The sequence below is a fragment of the Dipodomys merriami genome, unplaced genomic scaffold (genome assembly GCF_024711535.1).
Source record: "Dipodomys merriami isolate MVZ:Mamm:240054 unplaced genomic scaffold, mDipMer1.0.p SCAF_56, whole genome shotgun sequence".
Taxonomy (NCBI): Eukaryota; Metazoa; Chordata; class Mammalia; order Rodentia; family Heteromyidae; genus Dipodomys; species Dipodomys merriami.
Genome location: NW_027206135.1, coordinates 1291878 through 1304118, shown reverse-complemented (window position 1 = coordinate 1304118; position 12241 = coordinate 1291878). Strand labels below are relative to the sequence as shown.

At 46.7% G+C, this 12241-nt stretch overlaps 1 protein-coding gene across 14 annotated transcripts in view; it reads left to right on the top strand.

Annotated features, from left to right (window-relative positions):
* Positions 1-12241, top strand: part of LOC138812159 (muscleblind-like protein 1) — a 162329-nt gene that overhangs the window by 131459 nt on the left and 18629 nt on the right. For all 14 annotated transcript variants that reach the window (XM_070000108.1, XM_070000095.1, XM_070000106.1 and 11 more), the window contains 2 exons: positions 5736-5936; positions 11613-11870. In XM_070000108.1, coding sequence (XP_069856209.1) covers positions 5736-5936; positions 11613-11870 — 459 coding nt within the window. The remainder of the gene's footprint in view (positions 1-5735; positions 5937-11612; positions 11871-12241) is intronic.

Here is a 12241-nt window from a genome sequence, read left to right as displayed (position 1 = left end):
GCCATTGCTTAATATCACTGCTACTTTGTCATACACATTCAAAGGAGAAATCTGTCCACGGCGTAGACATCCTCACTGCACCTGAGGGGGCACCTGATGTGCTTCCTTAGTCCCCAGGAATTCCCCTCCTGTCCTGGCACTCCACCCAGCCCCTCAGAGGACCTAGCACCATGGAGGTGGCAAAAGTGGCTCTGACCCCTAGAGCTCCCTTGGCAGGCCTCCGCTGCCTTTCCTTGGGATCCAGAGGGGTGTCTGTGCCTGGTTTCTGACCTGTCCTCATGTAACACTTTGAAATGCACGGCTAGAGTCTCAGGTCTCCAGAGGGTCCTTGCTGCTCTGACCAGCTTGACTGCTGTTCTGCAGCACTTGTTGAAGTCATCCTTTGCACGCTGCCAAGAACTCCTGGACCTTTAATTCACCTAGAATCCATGCTTGCTTTCCTGTGTCTCCACCTTGTGGTAGAGACTGGCACTTCATCCAGAATGTCTGGTAAAATGCTTCTTCATCTTACTATTGAGTTGCCATCCATCCACCCATCCATCCATCCATCCACCAATCCATCCATCCATCCATCCACCCATTCATCCATCCATCCATCCATCCATCCATCCATCCATCCATCCATCCATCCATCCATCCACGCATCCACTCATCCACCCATCCATCCATCCATCCATCCATCCACCCATCCATCCACCTATCCATCCACCCATCTGTCCATCCACCTATCTATCCATCTGTCCATCCACCCATCTATCCATCCACCCATCCATTCACTTATCCTGTTTGCATTGGGGTCCTGTGACTCCTCACACTGCTAACAGTGGACAAATGGGGTTCTGTTTTTTGTCAGCTTTGTCCAACGAGGGCCAGAAAGGGCACTTTAGGGTTGGCTGTTGCACAGTGACATATTGAAGGATGAAAGGAATCTGAAGCTAAAGCAAACACTTTTGTGATCTGTCCACTCATAAATCAGTCTAGGGCAGTTTTTAAAAGCATTGTTGATTTGATTGTTGTCACCTGCTCCCTTCTTAGAAAAGAAGAATTTGTAATGTAAATTTTCTTGGTAACTCTCTTCTTGACTTTATTAAAATAATTGTTTATTGAGACTAGTTACAGCTCTAGCCAGGCATAGAGCTGTGCTTAGAAGCAGCTTTATATACCTTGTTTATGTGCTGTGAATTCTTTAAAATGCCTTTTCTTTTTACTGCTTGTAGGCTTGATCTTCACACACATAGAAAATGTACAAAATCTGACTTTTAAAATTTCTGTTCCATAATCTCAAGGATACTGATGGGCATATTTTGTCACATCCTTCCATTTTATTAAGAATTATAAACACTTATGAAACAAATGCTGTCTCACAGAGTTTTAAAATAAATAACTCTTCTGACATATTGAGCATTTACTGCATAGTGACTACACTTATAAAATTTAATGTAAAAATTGTGAAGCAAATAGAAATTAAATTTTCAAATATTCCTGGTTGAAGTTAAATTTGGGGGCAAGAGAGGAAATATAATTAGGTCTCTTTCAAATATTCAAATACCTGTTCTAAAAAACATATTTAATGTATTGGCTAGTTCGTGTGGCCAAAAAAAGCAGTTAGCAAATCCATAATATATGAATTTAGGTAATTGTAGAAACCTTGTTTGTAGGCCACTTGATTTATACTTACATATAGAGTGTGTGTATATATATATATATATATATATATATATATATAGTGTGTGTGTATCTATATGTCTGTCTGTGTTAGTATCTGTATGTATATCTATGTGTGTGACTGTACGTATATTGGTATGTGTCTGCGTGTATGTATGTATGTCACTGTATGTACACCTATGTCTATGTATGTCTGTGGGTCTGTGTCTGAAAGTATGTCTGTGTCTGTAGGTATGTCTGTGTCTGTAGATATGTCTGTGTCTGTAGCTATGTCTGTGTATGTAGATATGTCTGTGTGTCTGTATGTCTGTGTGTCTGTGTATGTCTGTGTATCTATATATGTACATCTATGTGTATGTCTGTGGGTCTGTGTCTGTAAGTATGTCTGTGTCTGTAGATATGTCTGTCTGCCTGTGTGTGTGTGTGTGTGTGTATGTGTGTGTGTTGATCAAGTCCACAGCTTGTCCTCTGGAGTCTTCAGTCCAGTGGGTATGGAGGAGATAGTTCTGAGCATGGGGCTCAGGGATGAATGTTGCACTGCTGCGATGGGAACTTCTGGGAGCCCCATGTGGGAGAGGCCCCTTCGTAGTTGGTGGTGGCGGACTGGGCGACTTGAGGAGGAAGCTTCCTGTTCTGTGGAGGAAAAGTCACATTCACAGTAAGAGGATCATAAGGGGCATGTCTCCCTAGAAAAGTGAACACATTTCTGGGCAGCTAGTACATGGAATTAATACCAACCAGGAACTTTTAGTGAAGCACTGCCACCTCTCCTGTGGCAGATGCTTTTGTCGGTGATCCTGGGGTAGGGATGGCTAGGACAGTCACACATTCAAAGTACCCTGGTGATTGTAATGTGTACCTAGCTCATCGAGAGCCACTGATCTCAGAACCGTGTGGAGTTCGACATTTACACCTGTGTGTGTCAGGCCTCACATCCAATCCCTGGTTACTACCTTCACGTGCTTTGTGAGCCTTTAATATGAAAAATAGGTCTAATAATCTCCCTGCAGGCTGTCATCCATCCATGCACCCATCCATCCCTCCATCAACCATCTGTCCATCCAAGCATCCAGTCATCTACCCATCTGACCTTCCATCCATGCACGGCCATCCATCCATCCATCCATCAACCCATCTGTCCATCCATGCATCCACTGTCCATTGAAACATCCACCCACCTACCCATCCGTCCATCCATCCACCCATGCATCCACTTTCCATCCACCCATTCATCCGTCTGTCTAAGCATCCACTCATCCATCCATCCATCCATCCATCTGGCCAGCCAGCCACCCACCCACCCACCCATCAGTCCATCCATCTATGCATCCATCTGTCCCCATGCCTCATCCATCTGTTCAGGCATCCACTCATCCACCCATCCATCTGTCCAGCCAGCCAGCCACCCATCAGTCCATCCATCTATGCATCCATCTGTCCATCCACCCAGCTGCATCTGTCTGTCCAAGCATTCCTTCAGTGAAGTTTCATTGTGCTGAGCTCACATTGTTCTGTGATCTGGAGATTGAACAGAGACTACCCCCCCCCCAAAAAAAAGGCCGAAGAGAGAAGCAATCTCTAAGGATTTATATTAGAGGAGAACTAACCGCAACACCACAGGTTTAGCACAGAGCACAAAGCTCACACACAACACATGGGAACCACTAGCAATAGTCATGTTTGTGTAGTTAACTAGGGTCATGATGTGAAAGGGAATAATATTTTCATTTATAATGAAGCCTGAGTAGCTTAATGGAAGCAGCATGTCTCCTTTAAAACGTCTCCTTTAAAACAAACAAGCTCACAAACAACCTCAGAATCGGTAAGCCCACCATTTGTTTATCTCTGTGGATGCTGTTCTGCCAAAGGCTGTCGGAAGATGACCTTCCACCTTCTTGCAGCACAGATATCTGTGAGTCATGATCACAAGTTGTAGAGGGCAGCGCCTAGGCTGGTCACATAGTTACACACGTCATGTGGTGCTCAGGGGAGACGGGGCTGCTTGAGGCTAGCACTGCCCTTCTGACTGTCTTTGAGACTGCCAGTCAGGAAGCCACAGTGGAGGGCGGGGCACAGAGGACTGGCCCAGGTGCCACTGTTCACAAACTCACGATCTGATTCCCACACGGTGTCCTCTGACCCTCAGCATGGACCTACCCCTCAGGGAGCTCTTGGAGAAAGCAGCGCCACACAAGTGGTGCAGAAATTTTGCACTGAAGGAAAATCACACTCCTTCTTTCCTTGCAACTTTTCTAGACTCAGGTTTCAGGGTATAGAGCTTGTGCTACAGACCGCCCATTCAGCAAACCACGGTACTTCATGGGGAGCAGCGTCCAATAATGCTGGCCAAATGGTTGACGTTTCCGTTTTTTAAATGATGCTTTGCACTGTACTTGGGGAAATTGCCTTCAAGTGCTTCAGATTCAAACTTGCTGTGCTAAATAAGTCAGAAAAACAATTTACACAACAAGTGTATAGAAAACAATTCATCTGGGTGTTGGTAGCTCACACCTGTCCTCCTAGCTACTCAGGAGGCTGAGAGCTGAGGATGGCAGTTCAAAGCCAGCCTGGGCAGGAAAGTTAATGAGACTCCTATCTCCAATAAACCACCAGAAAACTGGAAGTGGCGCTGTGGCTTAACCAGTAGTGTGCTCGCCTTGAGCTAAAGAGCTGAGAGACAGTACCCAGGCCCAGAGTTCAAGTCCCACAACTGACAGAGAGAGAGAGAGAGAAAGAGAGAGAGAGAGAGAGAGAGAGAGAGAGAGAGAGAGAGAGAGAGAGAGAGAGAGAGAGAGAGAGCGTAATTCCGAGGGATGATTATTGCCTGTTAGTAGGCTCTGCTTGAAGGATTATTCTATGAGCCATGCTCCCGGTCCCATAGGCCATGTGCATCAGAGCCAGACTAGAGGAGCGTTGCTTTGTAGCACTGTGTGGTCCTCGGGCACCTGTGGTGTGTGCAGCATGGAGCTTACGTGGTGCACAGCCTTGTCCCACAGCCGCATGCACTGTGCCAGCAGGCACACCCTTCTGTCGTTCTGACTGAATGTCAACTCTCCATACCAGAATGTTCTGTGGAGCTATTTCTTACCACCAGATAAAATAAATTGTTAAAGTGTATCCTAACACACAAGATCCATTATGTTCTGAGATGTTTATTTTCTAATTTTAAAGACAAATATTGTTAAAGCTTAAGGGTTGCAATTCTCAAAAATAAGGTGGGAAATTGTGTTCTTAGATTTCAGGGTACATTCATTCTACTCAATAGCAAACATGTTTTATAACACACAAATCTCTATCAGCAGATTGAGGCAGTATGTATCCTTCAGAGCATTTCTGACAGAAATTGTGTCTTGCAGTAATTTATTCGATGCTAATCACATGTATTTTCTAGAACAGTTCTGTAGCATTGCTTTGGGAATGTTCTTCTCAGTTTCCCCTCTCAACTCCTGTTGTCCCTCATGAGATAAATCCACTCTGACACACAGATGTGACAGGCTAGCCAGCACTCACCATCTCCAGAAAGCGAGTGATCATGGGACGGCTCCCTCATCAGCACCGTTCGCACGCCCAAGAGATGTATTAGCAGTTTACATTGAGTGTTGATAACAAATGCTTCGAACTCTGAGAGTCCACCGTATTTATTTAGATAACGGGCACCCACAACCTGCTGGCACTCATCAACAGACCTGTCAAGTATATCCAGCTCAGCAGTTATGAAATGGACCTCCTAGAAAAGACCTTGTATTACAGGGGATGGGGTGGAGACTGGATGGTTGGTCTGTTTCTTAAAAAGGAAATCCCAAGTGTTATAGACTTCAACATCACTGTGGAAGATCTAATTGATACTTTATCTGTTATATTTTAGCAAACATAAAAATATCAGTCTGATGATTGCTTACTTATGAAAATACCCTTCTGCTAAACTGGGGTCAACAGAGGCAAAACACATGGCAGGGGGCAAGGGGCAGGGGTCCGAGGCCAGTGATGGGCAGATGGATGGGTCCGAAGGCTGTGCAGAGATCAGCTCTGGCTTGGGCCTGCTGTGAAATTCTACTCTGTTGTACTTTCAGCCAATGTTTTCAGTTGCACCGAGCTTAGCAACCAATGCATCTGCGGCCTTTAATCCCTACCTGGGCCCTGTGTCCCCGAGCCTGGTTCCTGCCGAGATCCTGCCTACGGCACCCATGCTGGTGACGGGGAATCCTGGCGTCCCAGTGCCTGCGGCTGCGGCGGCCGCGGCACAGAAGCTGATGCGCACGGACAGACTAGAGGTAGGTGGCGGGTCTCATTGTCAGCCTTCTCAGCCTCCCCTCAGCCAGAATGGCTTTGGGAAGCCGAAGTGACCATCTGGCTTAGTATTTGTAAGGCCGTATAAGAAAATAGGTGTGCTACATACTTGTGTGTATGTACTGTGCGTGGTACATGTATGTACGTGGGTCCAGCATAACATCCATGTGTGGCTGCTGGCTGTTTACAATGGCAGTTCCCTCAGGGCTGGAAAGATGTCCAACACAGCTGAGCACTTCCTAGACGTGTGCTGCCCGAGGTCCACAGTAGCCAAGTGTCCCGAGCCCTTCTCCAAAAGAGAAAGCAAAAGCTAATTCTGCACACAAAGCATGCTGGAATTTGCTTTCGCAAGTTTTCTTGTGAGCTGCTCAGTATTTCCACTGAACCGGCAATGCATCCTGGCGGAGTGGGCACTTGAGGAAAGCAAGCGTGTTTCAGAGAAGACGGCTTGGTGAGTGAGTCCCACAGCCAAGGACGGTGGGACCTGGCTGTTGCTACAAGAGGAAGAAATTAAAAGTCCCAGACCTGATTTGGAAGTAGTTGTCTAGAGTTTCAGCATGGTGCAACTGCAGACATAGGCAGAAGTGGAAACTGGAAAGGTCAAAGAAGCCCACTTGCACTAAGCCCCCTTTTCCTCTTTCTCTGATAGGTAGCACCCATGACTGAGAAACCATGAAGGATTTAACTACTGTGGGCAAAGTAAACCCTTAGATAGACATAAATGACCCAGATAGTTTGTGAGTTTAGCAGGAACTTAGGTCATAAGCACCCATGTCTTTCTTAGTGACTTTTATTGTGTGTATCTAGGAAGGTCTCAATTTCAGAATGTTCCTAACCATTTGCCGGGCACATGCGTGATACAGTCCTCAAAAATGAAATCCTGTCATTGCTTTATTTCCCAGGGAAACTAGTGTAGGGAAAGGGATGCGAAGGAGCATGTTTCTGGCTGGCACTTCCAGTGTTGTAAATTGTTTTGTGCTTAGTCTGAGGTGGTTCTGTTCCCCTGACCCTTCTATCGTGAGCCTTGGGTTGTGGCTCTGCTTAACACATGATTGTAACTGGCTGTTGTGAAGCACAGGTACAGTCTGTAGCCAACATGAATGAATTAATGATTATGATAGGTAGAAAGGTCACAGTATTCAAAAACCTGTGAGAGAATGGAGAATTAATTTCAGGTCGTCTGAAAGGAAGCCTTGGTTTTCTCTCTCTTCTCTTGCCATGGTAAGAATAAGTGTGCACAGCTCTTCCCGTGTCTGCTCACTGGGAATCCATGCACCACAAGTCCTGGGGTGACAGGGTCTTCCGACCCCTGGAGAAGGACCAAAGCTCCTCCCAGCGGAAGCCTCGGGAGGAGATCTTCAAAGCCATCCCGCTGCTGTTTTGTTATCAGCCTCAGGAAGAGTTCTCAGGAGAGCAGCGCTAGGCACTGAACCACTATCCAGTGTCTTGGTAATGAATGAAGGGAGGCAGTAAACCAGATGTTCAAGGACATAATCATGGAAAGGCCCATCTTCCATTTGTGATGCAAAGCAGTCATACACACAGGGCTCGTAGGCTCACCATCCCCGGGAGTGTGTTTGTATTGAGCCTTTTAACCACAGAATGCCGCATGGTGCCTGCCCATACTTGCACACCTGGCATAGTCTTGTGAGGACAGTTAGAAGCAACATGAATGCACATGTTTTTAATAAGGTCCTAATATACTGATCATCAGTTTTGGCAAAATATTGAAACAGACTGGGTGCCTGTTGCCTGTTACAATGAGCTCCGTTCCTGTGTTTGAACATTAAACCCACCCCCAGCCTGTCACCTGTGAGTTTTGTGCTGTCAGCTAACAAATAAGAGTGAACATGTTAGCTGACTTAGTTTCCCAGATAGAGTGAGGACAGACAGGATACTGCTTTTCTAAAAACAACGTCACATCATCTCCAGGGCTGAACTAAGTCAGATGTCAACATGATTTTCCCTAAGTCTTCAGGGCTTTGACACGAAGGATTTAATACTCTTCCTAAGACCTACACTGTTCTGGCTGCAATTTCTGACCCCAAACCATCTCTGTCCCCCCAACCACTCAATAATCACAAAAGACACACTGCCGAGCCACCTTTCTTTTCAAAGCTTTCCTAGTTAATGTTTCTATTGGCTGCTTGAAGTTTATAATTATGCCAGAGGTATTTTCTGTGAACATTTAGAATTTACATGTTTTCATCAAATCTTATCACTCAAGTGTTGATTTTTGCTTTGAAAACATTCTCTTGTCCATTTTTTCCTATTGATATGTATAATTTTACCTGATCCAGAAAGTGAATCTTCTCTTTTTCACTAAGTCACACTTTTTCACTTAAAAGCTCTGCTCCTTGAACCCCATGTGGCTCCACTTCTGGCTTTTTGGTGGTTAATTGGAGGTCAGAGTCTCACAGACTTTCCTGCAGGGGCTAGCTCTGAACTGTGATCCTCGGGTCTCAGCCTCCTGAGTAGCTAGGATTACAGGTGTGAGCCACTGGTGCCTGACCCACTAAGCCACATTTTATGTTTATGTCTGATCTTCTTCCTCTTCCTCTTCTCTCCCTTTTTTCCCTCTTTCTTCCTTCTCTTTTGATGGTCCTGGTGTTTGAATTCAGGATTTACGCTTGCATGACCCCCCCACTCTGGCTCATCATTTTAATTTAGTTTGGAAAAACATTTATCATGCTATAGAAAATGCTTTAATTTCTTAAACCACTAATGCTGTTCCTACAGCTATGCTTAGAAAGCACCTGTAGTCATGAATATTATTTGTAATATAGGAATGATGGATGTAGCCTCCAAAAGATTTACATTGTTACAAACTTGGTGATAAAATGTGTTGTTGCCATCAAACATGCTGCATAGCAATGTATGGCATTGTTTCCATGTAGATATATTGCTGCCCCAGAGTGTTTCCAAGTAGTAATTATAATTACAACTATTTATAACTGCATTCAGACAGAAGACTGGAAAAGAAGGAAAAGAACTGCAATGTTGCTAAGATGTTAGATGGGATTTCATCCTCCATTCTAATTCTCTGCAGGGTAGATCTTAGAGTTTCTCATCCTGATATAAATTATGAGATGAAACCAGTAGACATTTTATCATTTATAATTTGCTAACATAAACTACATCTGAAAGTATTGTGGGTGGGGATCAGCAGAGACCGACATTTTCTGGACATTCCCAGAATGAACATGGACAGGCCAGGCCTGTTTCAGCAGGCCAGGGCAGGACCCCACTGCTGGGTGGGTGGTCACTAGGGAGAATGTACTTTAGAAGCTCCTCACAGCTCATTCATTCACGGCAGGACTATTTCATCATTGCCTGTCTAATACTTCACAGACTTTTCCTGCTCTTCTGGCCTATATCTCCACCAATACAAGTTTTCACAAGAGACTTTTTGTATCTTTATTTTTCTCAAGGCTAAAATACTATGAGTGTAGCCGTGTCAGTATGTTTCTTCTCTCCCGGTTCTTAAGAGAAACAAACAGGAAGAAGAATTCATATATAAAAGCCAAAAAGTGCAGTTGACTTTGAAACTTCAGCGATTGGAAAGGAATGCTCTCTAATTTCTGGTTGCTAACTTTGCTTAAATATTTTTCAGCCGATTTTTCTCATTGCATTCCAGAGGAATCAGAGTAAACATCTTTGGCCACAGAGAACATAAAGACTAGCTTTAGATCTCTGTCTTCTTTTCATTATTATCTTTAAGTAGTTGGACAGACAAGATCCTCTTCACCCTAAGCCTCCACACTGCTCCTCGCTGAAGCAGCTGTTCTTTTCAGTAGCCACTCTCAGGGTGAAGGCTATGGATTCTGATGCCCTCATTTTATTGACACAAACTCCAGGGAACTGTCACTTTTTAAACTGCAGGTTCTTGCTTAACTCCATAGTAAAGAGCTGCATAAAGTGTCTGCATTGAGAAAGTTCCCCGAAAGAATCTTTGAGGAAATGTTAAAAACTGTTTCTTTGGAGTATGTGTTTTAAAAAGAGGTTTTTGTTTATGTTTGTTTTGTTTTCCGGAAGCAGTAGCAAACAAGTCTTGAGGACATTCTGTGTTTGGATTGCCCTCTTGCGGTGAAAGGCCAGACTGTCCCAGATGAGCCTTGTAGGACTGCTCACAGTGACTGAAGGAGAAATAAGCATTGTCCCTTCTCCTGCCGTCCCCATGCCAAAACCAGCAGACACCAAGCAAGCAGAAAGATCACAACTTAATCATTCTTTCCATCTGTGACTCCCTGGCAATTAAAAACAACTCGTAAAAGTAGAAGCATCATACTACAAAGCTATTGACTTGGATGTTCTATACTTCTCCATAGAAATAATTTCAATTAGCTACTCAGAAAAAGGCAGATGTGGGGCTATGGCTCAAGTGGTAGCGAACTAGAGCAAAAGAAGCTCCGGGACAGTGCCCAGACCTTGAGTTCAAGCCCTGGGACTGGCAAAAGAATTCTTCTATTCCTTCAGTTTGTCTGATATTTCCTCGTGATTACACACACGTAGTGTCTGTGAAATCTTGTTCATTGTGTCCTTGATGTGTCTACATCTCATTTCTGGAGACACTGACTTTTTTCCTCTGATTAACATCTGTCTGCCATCTTCCTTCCCTGTACAGTTATCTTTTGTTTTATTTAGTATATTAATATGGTTTTTGATTAAAGTATTTGTTTAGACTTACCATTGATCACAAATGTATTTCCTTTTTCAAGGGCATTTTACTGGAATAGAGTTACTCAACTGGCACAACTGACATTTTTAATGATTTGCAATTAGCTTTTGTCAGCAGACTTTTTATTAAAGCATAGCCTTCAGAGGGTGGAAGGATGAGGGTGGAGAGGTGTCTGGTCCAGGTGTACTGTAAGCATAGAGGTCATGGTGCCACTAACGGGTACCTGTAAAAATATGGGAAAGGAAAAAGCCATTTCTGTCCTCAGATCCTCCTCCTTGGCTGACCAAGCTCCCTCCCCATGAGTCTGACAGGCCCAGGCTGACAGAGCCCCTCAAGCTGACCAAGCCCCCAAGACTGACCATAGCCCCCCCACGGACCAGCCCACACTAACTGAGCCCCCGAGGCTGACCACCCCATGCTGACTGAGCCCCCCTCCCAGGCTGATGGGCCTAGGCTGACTGAGCCCCCCAGGGTGACCACCTCGTGCTGACTGAGCCCCTGAGACTGACCATAACCCCCTCATGGACCACCCCATACTAACTGAGCCCCTAGGCTGACCACCTCATGATGACCAAGCCTCAGAGGCTGACTACCCCATACTGACTGAGCCCCTAGGCTGACCACCCCGTGCTGACCAAGCCCCCACAGACTGACCGCCCCAGGCTGAACGAGCCCCCTAGCCTGACCACCCCATGATAACCGAGCCCCAGAGTCTGGCCACCCCATACTGACTGAGCTCCGTGCTGACCACCCTGCAATGGCCAAGCCTCCCCAAACTCACCAGCCCAGGATGACCACCCCAGGCTGACCACCTGTGCTGACTGAGCCCCCCCAGGCTAACCAGCCCAGGCTGACCAAGGGTCCCCCCCCTGCACTGACAGCCCCACCCGACCGAGACCCCCTAGGCTGACCACAACGGGCTGACTGAGGTCCCCCCCACGGACCACCCCCCCCCGCGCTGACCACCCCGCCCGCCCCCCAGGTGTGCCGTGAGTACCAGCGCGGCAACTGCAACCGCGGGGAGAACGACTGCCGGTTCGCGCACCCCGCCGACAGCACCATGGTGGACACCAACGACAACACAGTGACCGTGTGCATGGACTACATCAAGGGCCGGTGCTCCCGGGAGAAGTGCAAGTACTTCCACCCGCCCGCACACCTGCAGGCCAAGATCAAGGCCGCCCAGTACCAGGTCAACCAGGCCGCCGCCGCCCAGGCTGCAGCCACCGCCGCCGCCATGGTGAGTGGCCCTGCCCTGGTGCCGTCCTCTCCCTGGCCAGGAGGGGTTTGTGCAGGTATCCAGACCATCATGACCAGGTGACCGCCCCGGGTGCCGTCCTCCCTGGCCAGGGTTTGTTCAGGTATCCAGACCATAGGACGGGGCTGCCCAGGCAGAGAGAGACACCCCAGCCTCCCCAACCTCCATCCACTCACTGTGGACCTGGGGCCCAGCCTGGCCAGTGCACACCACAGTGCACACGCCCCGCCAGGCTCCCCTCACCCCTAGACACCGTGCACTACAGTGCACACACACCCCAGACTCCCCTCACCCCTACACACTGTGCACCACACTGCATCCCCCAGGCTCCCCTCACCCCTACACACCATGCA